At 41.1% G+C, this 16,979-nt stretch overlaps 1 protein-coding gene across 1 annotated transcript in view; it reads right to left on the reverse strand.

Annotated features, from left to right (window-relative positions):
• Positions 1–16,979, reverse strand: part of TMEFF1 (transmembrane protein with EGF like and two follistatin like domains 1) — a gene marked incomplete at its 5' end in the record, with an annotated part of 130,343 nt that overhangs the window by 41,902 nt on the left and 71,462 nt on the right. The window contains 3 exons of the mRNA XM_056331498.1: positions 1,854–1,880; positions 11,192–11,321; positions 14,740–14,849. Of these exons, the coding sequence (XP_056187473.1) occupies positions 1,854–1,880; positions 11,192–11,321; positions 14,740–14,849 (267 nt within the window). The remainder of the gene's footprint in view (positions 1–1,853; positions 1,881–11,191; positions 11,322–14,739; positions 14,850–16,979) is intronic.

Genomic DNA, 16,979 nt, shown 5'->3' on the forward strand with positions numbered 1-16,979 from the left:
CTCACCTGGGGCCAAGGGACCCAGATTCAATTCTTTCTGCCTGAAGTGAAATGAACCTATGTTTTCCTCCTCCCAAGACAACACATTAACCACCACTACAAGGTAGTGTGAAGGGACCACCAAATCTCTTCAACTGATGCCATTCTATTTTGCATAAATAGTTAAAATTCACTGGTACCCTGAGCAGCAGCTAACAAGGTCTTTTCATAGCATGCATCCTTCCTCCAGCTAACTTTGTCCCAGGCTCAGTGAATATTTTCAAGTGAGAACAAAACCAACTGCAATGACAAAGGGAGACCCATTCTGGATCTCTTTTACCAGGAGAGGGAGGACCTGGGTTCAGTCTCCTGCCCCAAATCAATCGATGAGTGTATCTGAACATGGACCTTTCACCTCTTCAGTGAGCAGCCTAACCAACAAAACACAGCATGTTCTGGCCTACTTTACTCCAAATTGTTCATAAAATTAACCAAAGAATCCCCACATCTGTCAGTTGGCTGCCAATCTCTTCCAGACCACGTCAGTAATGTTTACAAGGGATTTTAATGGGGATTTTTGCATCCAATTGGGAAATACTGGAAAAAAAAAAAAATCCCAACAGCATTCAAACATTTCTAAAACTGCTCCAAAACCAAAAGTCAGACACGGACTAAATTACTGTCATCTGTCTCCTATAAGAACTGCATAGCAGTTCTGAGGCAAGCAACGTTTGGTTTGCAGCGAGCAGCTGTAGTGGAATAACAGGCTGGGTAACAAATACGGAAGCAGAAGCAAACAGAGCTGGGGAAAAAGTGTGATGCAGCCTCAGGAAGAAGAGTTTCAGAAGAAAGTCACTAGTGAAGGTAAGAAGAGGCAGTGTCTGAGCAGAAAATTGTTCCTTCAGACACTGCTCCAAAAGGAAACAAAGGTGAGAATGGCCATGTGCTAGCAGCAGCCCAGGAATTACTTACAGCATCTTATTAAAGGGGAGGAAGATGCCCCCACTTCACTCAATACAGGGGGAGCTAGCTCCTGATTTTTTTTGAACGTAACTGGTATGTTTAACTACACGGTGATACCATTGATTGTTTCCCACAAAATCACACTGTCATGCAGCTGTACAAGGTTTCTGATATTTTGAAACTCAGCCCCCTCAGTATGAACTGCAACGCTTTTTTAATACAAGCAAAGCTTAAAAGCAAAATGGCTTTTCCTTGTCTGTATGTATCTAAATCTCACATTTTTCGTTCTACATGTATTCTTGCTAGGAGTATCAAAGACAGAATTAAGATAAAATTACATTTTATTTTTTTTAATCCTTGGAAGAAAGTTAAGATGTGTTCAAATATAGGAACACTTCTACTAATATCAGCTGTGCTACATTTCCTCTTTGAATATACAGCTTTAAACAGAAATATGCAAAATATTTGATTAAAACGTATCATAATGCAACCATCATATATTTTAGGCAACATATTTGACCAAGGATAAAGTGATAACTAGATGTTGCAGACACCTTTTTTTTTTTTTTCTGCATTCTTTTCTTCAGTAAGACATTTATTGTGAATGGGCATGTCCAGAAGCAAAATACAGGTGAAATAGCCTTCTAAATACTACACTATAGTACTGGCAACAAGTGAAAAATTATATAGGTCAAATCTGAAAGAACAACGTTGGTCAAATGCACACTACAACCTATTCCTACACAAATTCTGGTCTGAGATGGTCAGATGACACTGCAACATTAAAGCTTATTTTTAAGTTGTCATGATTTTTCTTTCATTTGTATACAACAACCATGTACATACATCTGACACACACATATAGTAAAAAAGAAAGACCAAAAGTAAGTATAACTGGAGTTTGGTACTCACCTCCTTCTCCTGACCCAGAGCCATTATCTGAAAAAGAAACAGAGGGGAAAAAAAAAAAAAAAAAAAAAAAAAAAAAGAAAGCAAATGAAAATATTGTTCCAGGAGCAGCTGTTTGTTCAGGAACTTGTCAATGTAAAACATTACACAGGTGTTACATTTCATGAGCCAGGTGTAAAAACAAACATCCCACATAAAGTCTGGCATCCTTTAATACAGTTTGTCCATGCTTACTGTGCCCTACTCTCTCTCACCTCTGTCAAGATATTTTTAGTCAAGGAACAGCATCATTCAATACTGACAATTAAATTGCTTTCATAGCCTTTTTTCAACTGTTAGAAATTCAACTTTGTCAAACCCAATAGAGATTAAAAGTAGAGTCTGATTTTTGGATTTTTTTTTTTCCTCTCTGGCCCTGGGAGTGGTACATGAAGGAGTAATATATGAATCTCCTGACTGCATAAGTACCTCCAGAAGACAACTAATCCTCAAAGTAGTTGGCTTAAGTCATGCAATGACAAAATAGCTCCCCTCAGCTGAGTTAATCACTTTGTATAACGAGGCTGTCCTGGCTTCAGCTGGGATGGAGTTATCTTTCTTCTCAGTAGCTGGTGCAGCACTGTGTTTTGGCTCTGATGTGAGAACAATGTTGATAGCACACTGATGGTTTTAGTTGTTGCTGGGCGATGTTTGTGCTAAGTTGAAGACTTTTCAGTTCCTTGGGCCCTGCCAGCGAGAGGGCTGGGGGGGGGCACAAGAAACTGGGAGGGGACCCAGGCAGGACAGGTGACCCGAAACAGCCAAAGGGATATTCCATTCCATGGGACGTCATGCTTGGTAAATAAATTTGGGGGGTTAGCTGGGGCCTGGGGATTGCTGCTCGAGGACTGGCTGGTTATCAGTCAGCGGGTGGTGAGGAGCTGTACTGTGTATCACTTATTTTCCTTTCTCCTTTTTCCTTTGGATTTTATCCATCCTGCTACCTTTCCTTTATAACTGTTGTTGTTGTTATTGTTATTATTATTGTTCTTTCCTTTTTATTCTGTTTAAATTGTTAACTTGTTCTTATCTCAACCCTCCAGTTTTACATTCCTTTCCGATTCCCCTCCCCACCCCTCTGGGTCGGGGGGAGTGAGTGAGTGGCTGCGTGGTGCTGGGTTGCCGGCCAGGGTTAAACCACAACAGACGCTCTAACAGCATAGTTATTTCACTGACATTAGACTTACCGGACTAGCATCTGATGGGTGACAGCTTGTGGCTGCATCCCCTTTGCATTAGCAGTTCAAGTGTCAGCAGGACTTGAGCTTCCTCACCACCCCAGGCCAACAAACTCCACTTCGAGCATTACGGAACCAGCTAGGGATTTCGTTTGGGGATGTGCATCCCGCTGGGCAGCACTGCACACAGCGTCTTTAGCTAGCACAGCAGTAAAGACAAGCCCTTAAACACGCTCTCTGAGTCACAAACCTCCCTTGGTCTTTCTTGTTCAAAGGTGGTGGAGAGGAGAGGATGGCAACTACTGTCAGTGAATTATTCCCCACCCCCATTAGCTGGAAGATGAGGAGAGGAGCAGAGCACACGCTCAGCTCATCCCACACCTCTCCTTTCATGCCTGCTTTGGTGACAGAGAAGGCATCTGAATTCATTTCCACAGATCTGAAAGAAGGAGACCAGACAGAGAGAGGAGCTGGGTTCTTACTTCCACATATAAGCTTGTTCGCATCAGAGGAAAAGCCAAACCCTCCGTTTGCTCAGTTCCCTCCCCCTCTTTTCTTTAAGCAGCTATACTTCTAAGAATAATTTCCTCTAGTGTGTGGATGAAAGTGTGAAATTCCACGTTACTGGGACACTTCACACATTAAAAATAATCTGTCACATGGAGTATCAGGAATAGAGAGGGTTTTTTTCCCGCACCTAAATTTTCCTTTCTTTCCTCCTATACCAATATTCTGTATCTAATAGACTGAGCTTATTACCTTACATGAATGTGAAAACAGAAGGACTCCTGTTTCATTGATATTGACCCACTTTACCGACAAAGCAATCCCATATCCAATGTCACTTTCGAGTCACTGAGAAATATGCCTTATGATGCAGTATTGCTTCATTAAGACATTTGAAGGAGTATAATTTACTTATATGAGGAAAATATACAGGCTTATTTGTAGTGGTGAAATTGTGTCAAAAGCTGTTCTGGGGGAGAGAAGGCTGACATACAAACTCGAGCAAGTTCAACTTGTAATTAATGTAAAAAACAAAGCCTAAAATGTCTCAAAAAACTTGGCTCATTCCACGTTTTTATTTCTAATTCCCACACTGACTGCTTTCCCCGGCTCGTTCAGCCCTGAGGTGAGAAACACCGCACAGTTCCAGCTTGAGGGCTCCAGTTACACCACGAAGTGCGTATGCTGTGTGGCAGGGCAGGTACCATCACACAGACAGGACGAGCTGTAACGAGAGCCACATAAATGATAGAGTTGATGCTCAGATCACACGTCTCTGTAGATCATTGGCTTGATACACGAGGTCCACGGGTAAGTCTGTCTCCACTTGGCAGGACATCATAGTAATGAGATAGATCCATTCCTGTTTCTCTGGGCTTTCAGGTCTCAAGAAACCTTAAAAAACCTGTCATCCTCTATAACACTGCACTGCTTTCAACCTTTCACTGGGAGCTCCTGTCTCCCCTCTGAGCCTGGGAGCTGTGCTAGGACTCTTGTCTCCAGGGTAACCATGCTAAACTGAGCCCGTGCTCCTGCTTTTTTCTGAGCCTTGGCTAGATTTTCCCAAGCAGCTGCTGGTTAAAAAAAGTAGTTTTTTGCAAGCTCACTTGGACAAGTGGCCCTGCTCTTTTCAGGCCCTTAACCAATTCAGGATTTTTCAAAGTGCTCTCCATGCACCAAAACCTGGCAAGAAAATGCCCAAACAAGTGAGGAACCTGGGGAGAAACAGCATCCCCCACAGACACAGGTCAGTAATTAGAGTGAGTGACTGACCTCTCTTTTTACTTAAGCCACCCTCTTCCAAACAGACTAATAAAAATATGCTTATACACAAATGCATGTGCCTTCTGCTGCAAGCTGCTTTTATCTGTGAAGGGGTTTCTTTATAAAATACATAAAGAAGCGCCTGGATCAGACACAGCATACGAACACTCTAAGCAGTAGGCTACAGTCAGAATCCCATTTTTATTTGGTACTCTCTGAAACAGAAGCCATTTCTGTACCATGGATCTGCTTTGTTGCGGAGGAAGAAGGTATAGTCCCCAAACCAAATGAGCCTGCAGCCTCTCTCATTCAGGAGGGATGCCTTTTAACACAAACTAGCATGAAAACTGAACCCATCTCTTCCCCATTTAAGGCAACAACTCCAACCTGCTAAGTACAAACAGGAGGACAAATAGGCCACTGACAAATTTTAAGCAAGCAGACCCTGCGGCTTGATTCGCATGAGGCAGGTGATCCAGCCAGCACCTCAAGAGCAAACCTATCCGATCCTGCACACAGAGAGCCAGGCCAAGATATGCCAAAACACTATGCCTTCTTTAGATCTGCGTAAGAAACAGATCAGCAGCTATTGTTGTGGGCAGAACAGAACACCTCTTGACACATTCAAGGTAAAACTGTACACCATTCTTCAGGAAACAAAGCCAAAAAAATGATGTATTTGCAGAATTTAGGTATTGCAAGGCTCAGCTGTTGGCTGAGAAGGGATTTCCAGCATCTGAACTTTGGCACGAAGAGTTATTATATTCTTTATACCCATGTCCTGGATTTTCCCCTAAGCCTTTGGGATACAGCTGTGCTTTTTCCAGTGCAAAGACAGTATGTGTCACTTCTTTGCATTAAGCAGAAACTGGTCTTCCCACACCAGCACTCTAGAAACTTCGCTGAGCAAGTCCTGGATCACATTAACCCTTTTATTCAATTGACTTTGGTTACTCATCTTATGAGACAGAACTGGAAGACAGAAAGGGCAGCTGCTATCTCAGCTCCTACTTCCCTGTTAGCCTGGATTTCCTGGTTAACAGAGCTAACAAAGCAGTCCTCTCCATGGTGGGACAGGGCAAGCTTACTGCAGCTTAATCCTAGGTACACAAGAGTGCCTATAAGTAAAGTCTGGATAAAAATCAAGAACTTGCTACCAAAGAAGACCACCCTGATCTACAGTTGACACTAGACATAGCAATGAGAGCAACATTGAATTGCACAGGCAGAGTTTTTAACTTTCCCTCTTTCCTCAGTGTGGTGTAACTCTTCACCAGCTCCTACAGCATCTCCAAGCAGCTGTGCAAGGACCAGCACTTTGGAAGTGATCTGAAATCAGCACAGCCCACTTCAAGCCATCGGCCAGACCAAAGACCATAGCAGGCTCCAGCTTCCCACTGCTGGCAGCAGAGCAGAGCTCATGCTGCTGCACAAAAGCAGTTTCTGGAGGAGCACACCAGCTCAGCCAGCCTGTGCTCCCAGCAGCAACAGCTCAGCCCTCCTCCTGCTGGGTTTGTGCCCCCAGCCTCCAGCAGCAGGGCTGCCTGCTAGCAATTACCCATGGTTTTGATATGGCAGCAGAAGCTTTTGGGGAGGAATCCTGACAAATGCTGACAAGCCTAATTGACAGCAGCTGCAACGTCTCCAGCAGCTGGAGAAAGGCTTTTAACCTCCGCGTTGCCAGGCATGTGGAGGGAATGTCCATTTGCCTTGATGTCTTTAGGGGAAAAGTGGTTGCTGTCACTTGATCCTAGTAGCCATTTCCTGCTTAATTCTGCTATGAATAAAAATAATATCCAGCACATGTTGATGACATATGTCTGGGTAACCTATTTCTTTGCTTCCAAACATTTCCTAATGACAGAATGTTGATGCTGTACTGTCGCAAACTGATCTCTCAGGCTGGACAGGAAAGCTCCTGTATTGCACTGAAGCTGGAAGTAAGGGTCTCCATCAGGTCTCAGAATGAATGGATGTTTTTATAGCAGGTTTTCACATTTGTTATGGCTTTATTGCAAGAGCATAAAGAGTTATTTTTGCACCTTCTTAATCTAGAAGTGAGTTGCCTAGATTTTCTTCCTTAACTCCCTCAGAAGGATTAAATTGAGCTTATTATATTTCTTTTCTGAACAATGTGTGCATCTAATTATGTTTCACTGTAAGCCTCCCAGAAAAAAAAAAAAAAAAAAAAAAAAAGCATTTACTGTAAAACCCTGTGCATTCAAATTCAGGGTGAGAGTTTTCTTAGTTCAGTCTGAAGAATGCTAAGTTAAAGCTACTCCTAAGAGAATAATTTCTTAAATCTAACAGAGATATGGTGTTTGTTTCTAGTTCTACAAATAGCTTTTTTTTTTTCCACTTATAGAAATCCCAACAGAAAGCGATCAACTGTGCCTTCCAAATATATAGAGTACACTGAGAATCTATAAATACAATATATCAAGTACTACTTCATTGTGTGGTTATATTTTCATGTGCATATGATATAAATCTGGCAGCAGTCAAAATCGTGGCTGTATGTGTGGGCTAACAGGAACACATATTCTTAGAAATAAATCATAAAGGTCTATTTCTTATTTACTAAATTAAAATATTTTATTTAAACTAATAAAAGACTAAATTCACCAACAAAAGGAGCAATCAAGGGACTCAGACTCCTCAATGCTCTGAGCACCCTGACTGCCCTCTCTTCCTGGTTTCTTAAAACTGTTTAGCAAGTCAGTTCAAGATAACTTCTAGTAGAGGATGGCATAACATGAATTCAGTGTAACGTCACCCTTTTTGAACCAATCAAGGCTTCTGGTCAGCAGCAAGACCACTGATGGGATGAGTTTGGCAGGAGTCCTGGTATAGATGTTCCCAACCCCTTCCCTGATGGGTGGTCCTGTCTCTGCATTTGGTTGTGGGCCGAACTGCAAATGGGAAACTGATAACGGTAAGAAATTAAAAAAAAAACTACACGAAAAACAGGAGAAGGCTGGACATTGCTTTCATCTTGTTCACTACATAATCCCACAGAACAAGGAGGAGAAGTTGTGGAAGATGGGCAGTGCTTACAGCAAGGACTTTGCTTCACAGCCCATCTAGGCACGGGCCAGATGATTCTTTTATGAATGCAAAAGGCCAAGTTAGATGTAGACCAAAATTGTTTATAGTTTGATTTAACGCATCATTTCTCAAAGGTATGTTGTGGTATTAGGCAAAGAGAACACTAAAGCTGCATTTCACTCATTTTCCTAGTTTCTTTGTATATTGTGACGTGGGGCTATATGTATTATCTAAAACTCACAGACCCCTGTCATCCACACCTTGTGCCAGGGGTAATTAGGCATAGAAACACCTACATAAATCCAGGTATTTGAAAAAAACACAATGTCCCTTCTTTGAAAAATGGGCTTTGACAATGTTAAGATCTGCATATGCAGTCCTGAAAACTTCAGCCATACATTCTCTTACATTTCTCTAAATCAGCATTTTTAATCTCTAAACTTGTATTTTGTTCATTCATATAGCACCTATGACTTTTTTTAACATTGCTTATTTTAGGATCTTGCAAGTCTGACAGCACGCAGACAAAGGAAATAAATATGCTGTTAAATCATCCATGACCATAAAAAATTGATCAAAATGTTACCTGCCAAGAAATAGGTCTGACTAAATTGGTCAGTATAGTCTGTTCCCATGCCATAGCTTCGAAGCGTATCAATCCCTAGCAAACTGGAAGCATTTCATTCTTGTATGAGATGCAGAAGTCTGATGTACTTTAAATAATAAATAGTTTTTACAACACTATGTAGGAATTTCATCCTATTGTCTCAGGTGCGTCCCACCAGGATGAAGCTTTGCTTTGAAAAAAAATCAAAACTCTGATAGAAAACCAGTGGATCTATACTTATCTCCTGATTTCCCAGAACAAAGAATTTTCATAGCAAATTTAGAGGCTCTCAGTGAAAATTAGTGGGGGTCTATAAAGGATTTTTTTTTTTTTAATTTGGGCATTTGATTCTCCATTATATGTGTTACAGATCAAGAGTACAAATATATTGACACCTCAACGATTCATGACACCAGGCAGGGCATGGAGCGGTTCCAGATGATGGCTTTCATCATCCAATATTCTCACGCTAGCCAGGGTGCATCAGACACTTAGGGAAGCAGCAGGTACCGTTCTGCTAGAGCTCCACCAAAGCACTTTAAATTGCAGCAGTGTAAATGCAGTATGCAGTCTGAATCGCATCCTCAGGTTCATAAATGTGTTTTCAGTACTTTCTGGTCATTTGTGCCTCAGCACATGTCTTGATCTATTATACTGAGTGCTAAAAATTATACATTTTATGTAGGACTTAAAGAAAAGGAGAAAAAGGTTAAAAAAAAAATCATCCTAGACTAGCTGAGTGACACAGTAATTAGCTGCCAGCAACCTGAGGCTGAGAAGAATCCATTTTTTGTTTCAAAATGTCTTTTTCTAAATAAGCTGGAATGCATACAAAAATAAACATTTTTTGTTGTTCCAAAAACATTACCCTAGTATTTCCTTTCAGTGAGGGAGAGAAGCTTTCATGGTGCAAGTATGTTTCTTAAAATAATTTAGGCATGAAACTAAACTAAACTAAAATAAATTTACTTATATACCCTCTGTTCAAACCTTCATACTTCTTGGTGGTTGTTATAGGAATATGCGATGTTGCAGCACTCTCCAAACTATCAAGCTACAACAAGGTCTTTTACCATCTCATACCAACATACTCTTCATGCCAGTCCCTCTGCTGCCTTCTCCTAGTCTCTCCTCACCCAGGCTGCACATTCTCTCTCTCTGCTTCTTCCTCCTCTCTCTTCCCCAGCTGCTCCCTCTTCCTTGGCTGCCCAACCCCTTAACAGAACCCACCACAGCTGCACCTTGTCTACATCGGCCAACCCACCGCCCCTGAAGCCAGCCCACAGCTGTATATTATCAATGTTAATTAACCCAGCTTCATTCCTCTACAATGCGAGTGCTCTGAAACTGTATGGATTTTTTTCCTCTTTCTGTAGCTTCTGGAGATAATTTGGAGGTGGGAGATTGGGAAAGAAGGTAGATTCAGTCATCTGCCTGAGGTATGCCAGAATTAATGCAGCCGAGCTGGGCACAAAACACAAGTTTCCTTCAATGTTACGACCAACATCATAGTTTGTTTTGGACCTTAGCAAACAACTCCAGATCTCAGTACAGGTCTGTGCTGCAGTCAAAGACATTAAGGCAGCTCATGTAAAAGACAGCCACACTGCATTTCAATGAGGTAGCTCTGGGACTGGCAGCAGCAAGGACATGGCCTAGGTACACTGCCCCTATATTTACCCTAATTTCCAGATAGGATGTTGCAGCTACCAGTGATTTCCAGGTTACTACCTCTAAATTGTCATCAATAACTAGACTACCTGAAATAAAGCTAGCTGGGAGTGTGAACTTGACCCGTACTCACGTGTTTGGCTGCCATATAGATGTGACCTTGCTTAGGTTAATCCAAGTAACTATTGCGTATCAAAAGATGAGAGATGTCCCACAACATAATTTTTTTTGGTGTTATTTATGTACCAAAGAATGCAATTGTTGATGCTACTGAATCATTTAGTTTAATTATGAGAAAGCCATCTGTGTGTCTGTTCTCACCAGCTTTGAATCTGCCCAGAGGTTCAGAATGCCTCTGGTGGCTAAAGTGTCTGTGTCCAAGAACATGTTACAGTATTCAAGGCAGTGAAAACCTGTCCCATGTATTTTAAACATATGGAAAAACCTGTGTTTTAAGTGTGTGGAAAGACAGAAAAGGCCAGTCTCACATCAGAAATGTGAGGTACAATGATTTTTTAAGAGTTGCGCATACCTTCAATATAACGACCCAAAGTGAAATTGGTCAAAGGTGATGCCTTGGATATAGGTAGAGTGGCAGTCAGGCTGATCAGTGTCACTTGCTGAATGTCACACTAATTCTGTACATCTAAAAAACGAGCCCTAAAAAAATTACTAATTTGGAGTCTGCTCCAAATTTGTTGTAAGCCTTTTGATGTGTATCAAGGCTCCTCTATACGTATAACAGAAGCATTCCCAAACTATTTTCTCTTTTATTTCTACTTTTATTTTTTTTATATGCTAACAGGTTACTAAATAAACATGTTTATTTAGTAACCTGTTAGCATATCAGAAACTGTATCAGATTTCTTCTCTATAAAAATATTCCATTGTTGAAGAGGACTTGCGGTTTCCTCATCATTTCATTCTACGAAAAGCATCAAAATTAAAATGTCTGGAATTAAGGGCAAAACTAAAGAGCTAACCATGTAACATTGTTCATTAGTGACACAAAGTGATGTTTTACAAACCAGAATAACAAGGTCCTCTTGATACTACTGTTATCTCTTTCTGATGTTTGCAAGCAGCTCTCCTGAGGAAGCATTCATTTTGGTAAGTGTCTCCATTTGATCCACAAACGGGAATATAGTTCGTGTGACACTGAAAAAGAAATTATAAAATAACTCAGTCATACAAAAGAATGTGATTAATCTCAGCTGCATATTAATATACAGGAAGATAGTTGTGTAGATATGAATTACTAGCACTAACTTAAAACTCTGTGCACTAAAGGAAGACTTAAAATATATTAGTTTCTCAATATCCCTGTATGTATTCCTTTCGGATCACTGAAATAATAGTCCAACTCCGTACGGGCTCAACATAGGAATTCAGTAGGAAAGATTAAAAGAACAAAATAACTATGGTGGGACTTAGTATATGTCTAGAGGGAATATAGCAAGTGTCTAGAAGTATTTGAAGGATAAACACTGAGGAAGGAGAAAACTTCTTCAAGTTAATACAAGAATGTATGACTAGGCACAGGGGGATGAAACAGCAAAGGAAAATATAAGGTGAGCAGTGCTTAAGGGGAGATTTGCTGATCTTTTTGGTCATAGAATGATCTTTCAAGGGAGATGGAAAACAATCACCATCCCCATTAAATTCATGAGCATCATGAGTCTGTTTTTCTTGGTCAACAACTATAATAATGTTTTTGTATGACTATACTGAAAAATTTTCAGCTCAAAGTCAGTAGCTTTGGTACATTTAATAAAAAGGAAGGAAGAAAGGAAATTTATCATTCCAAATGACTTTGTCAGGAGCAGCCTGTATTTCTCTATTTTCTTATATTCTAAGAAACGTGGATGACATAATCCTTGTACATATCACGTGCATAAAAACGCTGAGAAACACACTAGGACCACCAATCTCCCTAACACCTGTGAGTGCCACACTGTTCCCTGCTGAACTGGAGATGCAAACCCCACTTCACTGCTGGACAAGAAGACATGCCCTGTTCGGGGTGTAATGGTAACGGTAATTCCAGACACCTTTTGCATCTTCAAAACCCCAAGGCAAAAAAACCAAACAACAAGAAGCAATGAACAAAAATGCACAGACAAGCCACTAAACTTCTGAGCCATATAAAGTGTATGATTAAACTGGTACAGTTCATCCAGTGAGAGTTCACATAGAAATAGCAACATCAGTTAAGCTAAACTGCCCCAAAAGGACGAGTTTCTTCTCCAAATTCCAAATGACAAATTTCTGCCACAACAGTTTCCTTGTGCTTTGGCGTGCCCAAACTGCAAAATGCTCATTTTTTAAAACATAATTTTGAAGGGAATTATCCTCCCTCCTTTGTCATTCTGCCAGAGGTGACCAACTGAGAATGAACTAAGCATGCACAGACAGAAATAAATTATGCTGCCAGCTCTGAAAATTATTTCTAACTTTTGCAATACTTTCCCATAGTGCATAGTCTCAGACAGTCAACCACAGCCATCAGTCCTGTCACATCTCATACCGAACAGTGACTCCTAGGGAATAATTAAACAGGTGACTCTTGAGGGGGACAATACTTTCCAACAGATAATTCTGTATTCAATCTTAAAGTTGCTGTAAGATGCTTTAAAGTTGCAGGTTTCTGTCCTGAGGACAGAAAATGAGAGGCCTTTTGTGCAGTTTGGTAAGCCTTTAGTGATTTGGCACGTATAGCCAAAAGTTCTCATGCAAACGTCCTTTAGGAGTAGAGTTGTTTCTTATGAGGAAATCCTCTAATAGCTCGAATTACTCAAATGGGAGATAGGGAATGCATTCCAGGGAGAGCAGGCTGATATCCCCGCATCTTCCTTTCAGCACGTGTTTGCTGAACCACTGTACACAAATGTGTCTAATCCCTTTTCATAGCCTTGCAAGGTCAGAATAAAAATCAGCTAGCTATGAGATAGTCATGCATGTAGAGAACCTAACAGTTTGGGCTGGTGTTTGTTCCCTGGGATATTTCGGTGCTGCTACTTGCAGACAAATTATTAAGGTTGAGAGTTACGGGAAGAATTCAACCTGCTATGTCTGAAAAATACAGTACCTTCTCCTCATCTTTAGACTTCTTTCCTTAGAGTATAGGATAAATTTTTCAAGAAGTACGAGTAAACTTGTAAGTAGCTTAACAATAAATCTGGTTTTAAAAACGGGCTCCTCGAGACCAAGTATATAGGCTAGTTCCTTTTTTAGTCTTCATGACCTGGATATTAGAAAGTTGTAAAATTTACCACCTACAGAAAATAAATGAAACCTCTGCTTAGCCCAGGGCTGACTTTCTTTTCCTTTTTTTAAATCACTACTGGGTTTTGATCTTATTATTTTTCATAAATAAAAGTTACAGACAGAGTGAAGGCTGATGACTAAACATGTTCTAAGAATTTTTTTCTCCCTTTAAAAGGCAGTTGGATCCCATTGTTCTTGTGGGATGTAAGCTGCAGGACACCTCCAGCAAAGGTACCCACCTGAACACTACATCAACTGCCCGCTCTGAAACGCTGGAATCCCAAAATCACATACACACTTACTTACTATTCTCTTTCCCTTTGTTTTATTATTTATTGGAAACAGAACATATGATTATCTTTGAAACACTGAAGGATAGCCCACTCCAGCGTTGGTTGATAACACTGCCACTTCTTCCAGTTTTATCAGGAGTCTCATAATATTTGATATGTTTGTCCTGGCTATAAATTGTATAAAAAATGAACCTCAGTATTCTCTTTTCTCTAAAAAGTCAGGAGCAGGAAGGGGGAAGGATTGCCATAACAATTATAAAAACTAAAGACTCACAAACCAAGGAAGGATATTACACTTGCTATTTACTACTTTTTAAATGTTCAGAGGATATTTTTATAAAATTTCCATACTTTTTTTTTTTTCCTGAGTGGGAGTAATTCATTATTTTCATTCATAATCTTTATGATCACCAGTGATGCTGTTATTATCTGATTTTCAAAATGCCTTAAAATCTTCCAGGGTCTAATGTACCATATTTGGCCACCAGCAGAGCAGGGAAGAATCCTTTCCTCCAAATAATGGGTATGAGAGTAAGCAATCCATAATAAGTACTGCATTTAAATTAGAAAGCTTCATCTGGTGTATGTGACAACACATGGCTGCCATGCCCCAGGTCACCTCCCCTCCAGCCTCAGGTCTTGGGGCAGGGTGAGGCAAGGTGGGGAGGCAGAGGTGTCACCCAGCACTCCCCACCTCTGCTCGTGCTGGGCACAGGGACCGTGGCTGCCGGCACATGAAATCCCTCCATTCCTTCCCACGTCAGCCTGTGCTGCTGCCTGACTTACCAAAACCATGTGGGGACCTAACACAAAGCTACACTTCCCACTTGCTTCCTGAGCACTCCTTGGTGACGTTCAGTCACATACCATCCCAACCAGTGCCATTAAAAGAAGTTAAGGTCAGACTATATAAGGCTGTAGATGAGCAACATTTTTGAAGTGGTGATTCTACAAATACTTCAATACACCTGAAGGATTGGTCAGAAACAGCAAACAAAAAGGTGAGCGGCCCTTACCTGGAACTGACACGCACATTTCAAGCTGTCCCCCTCTTCCTTGCACACTCCTCCATATTTACACGACGATTCATCACACACTCTTACGTCAGATTCCCTTACATTTAACTCTGCAAAACAAATAGTAAAAGGAGACAGAAAAGAAATTGCAAGGTGAGTAATTTTAGGGAATGCCTTGTCCGTAAACCCACTGAGTGCTCCTGCTCATAAAGAAATTAGAAGGAAAGGGCTGGATCTCTTTCCAGGGCTGCCCTGTGTTGGCTCCATCCTGCTCCCCAGGGGCAGGTGCCGCTCCCAGAGGCAGCTTTGCCTGGTTGTCCCAGTGGCTGTGACTAGATGCCACTTCACCAAACAAACAGATACAGTGTAGGCACGTTTACACTGCCCAGATTCCCTTCCATGCCCCTGCTGCTGGGGATGCTCCCAGTACAAAACCTTCCTCCACAGAAGCTGTGTCCAGCCGGAATCAGGATCTTTACATGAGCCATAACCCATGTTTCTCACCCGCTGCCTCCTTTTGCCTTAGTCACAACAAAGGTCCTGAAGAAGAAGAAAAGCTAAAATCTCTTCTCTGACTGGTTTTCCAGTCTCTGCCTTGCCCATACCACTATCCTTCAGACTAAGGATAAACTGAAATATGTTTAAACTAGTATAATTTACTTGCACTATAGGAGCCAGAGTAATGAACCAGAGCCCTCTGTCTTAACTGTTGCATAAAAGTCTGAGGCACAAATGCAGCTCCTGGCTCAGTAAGCTTGCAGCAGGGGTACAGCTGGCAAAAGGGAAACCAAGGGACTATGTACATCAACTGCATAGGCACTAGCTCCAGAACAAAGGTTGCTTAAATAGCTCCAAGCTTTTGGGGGCATCACATCCAAGGGTAGTTTTAAAGGAGAACAAATATATCCTTTTGAAAGAAGTATTTGGTTTGAACTATCTATAGAAGAGAGAGCAAGGGAAGGCACCAGAGGGATGATGGAAGTGGTCAGTGTCAGCCTAAATGTGACCTTGGCAGGCTGTGTGGGAACAGTGCTATTACTGTTGATTGCAACAAAAAGGTGAAAATAACACCAAGGGATCTAGTAAACTCCCCTGCCACAGTTTGAGGCTGCACTGATATCAGAGGATATCATTCAAAGCTGTCTGTGCTTTGGCTCAAGTCAGAAACCTCCAGGACTCTATAGCAAGATGACAGACTAAAGAGATTTATTGACAATGGTGCGCTTTAAAATAATATCTGAGACTTTTAATAAGCAAGCCCTATCCAGATAACTGGCTTAAAGAAAGCGCTGAATCCCAGCTATTCAGACATGGGGAAAGGTAGGTCAAATGCAGAAGAAAATAATGCCACTTGCAGTCTTAAATAAGCAGTCACGCTCCTGCTCACAGCAGTGTCAGCACTCTGGCATGACAGTGACAGACACCCTGGAAATGTGCTCCTGTGGGTTTGCGTAACAGTATACACCCACACAGATAGTTTATATAAATAAATATATATTCATATAATAATTTCTGTAGTAAATTATGCTGTCCTATGCTTTTATATTTAATATAGCATAATTACATTTTTTTCATAGCGCTAAAGTTACAGAAATACAGCTCAACAGAAAGTCCAGTTACGATCAACGTATTTTGTCAACTGTGAGAAAAAATTGAAAAAAATACTCATTTTTTTTTTCCTATACGCCCATTATTCCTGAAGGCATAAATGAGGAGGGCAATATGTGTAGCAGCGGGCAGTTAGGTATCCTCGTTGCCATCACAACCCTGTGCACGTGTTCACTAACGTTGTTCTTAATGTCGCCATTTATCAATGTGACTGCTGCATTGTAGGGACCAAGTTAATGTGACAGAACATTGCAGCTTTTCAATTTAGTGTGTTCATAACTTGCTCCTGAAGGAAATGTGCCTTTCTTTCTCCTCATGAAGACCTGTTCCATGAAGATGAAGAAACTATCAAGATTAATTAAGGGGAAATCATTGTCATATCTGAAAGAAGGATCCACCTTTAATTTATATCACATTTGAGAAAATGCAATTTGTAAAAGAGAGTAACCAGACAAATTACAGTGTGCACAGCTTTCAAAATCCTGTTTTCATCAGCTCAGGAAACTACAGAGATGTGAATACCCCTTCTCAACCCTCAGCTGAGCTCACAGGGCTTGGCGCTTCGCAGCATCTTACCCAACCAGCAGGGGAAATCCCTTGGCAGCTGCAACTCATGCTTGAAATCCTGAGGG

The sequence above is a fragment of the Falco biarmicus genome, chromosome 3 (genome assembly GCF_023638135.1).
Source record: "Falco biarmicus isolate bFalBia1 chromosome 3, bFalBia1.pri, whole genome shotgun sequence".
Taxonomy (NCBI): domain Eukaryota; kingdom Metazoa; phylum Chordata; class Aves; order Falconiformes; family Falconidae; genus Falco; species Falco biarmicus.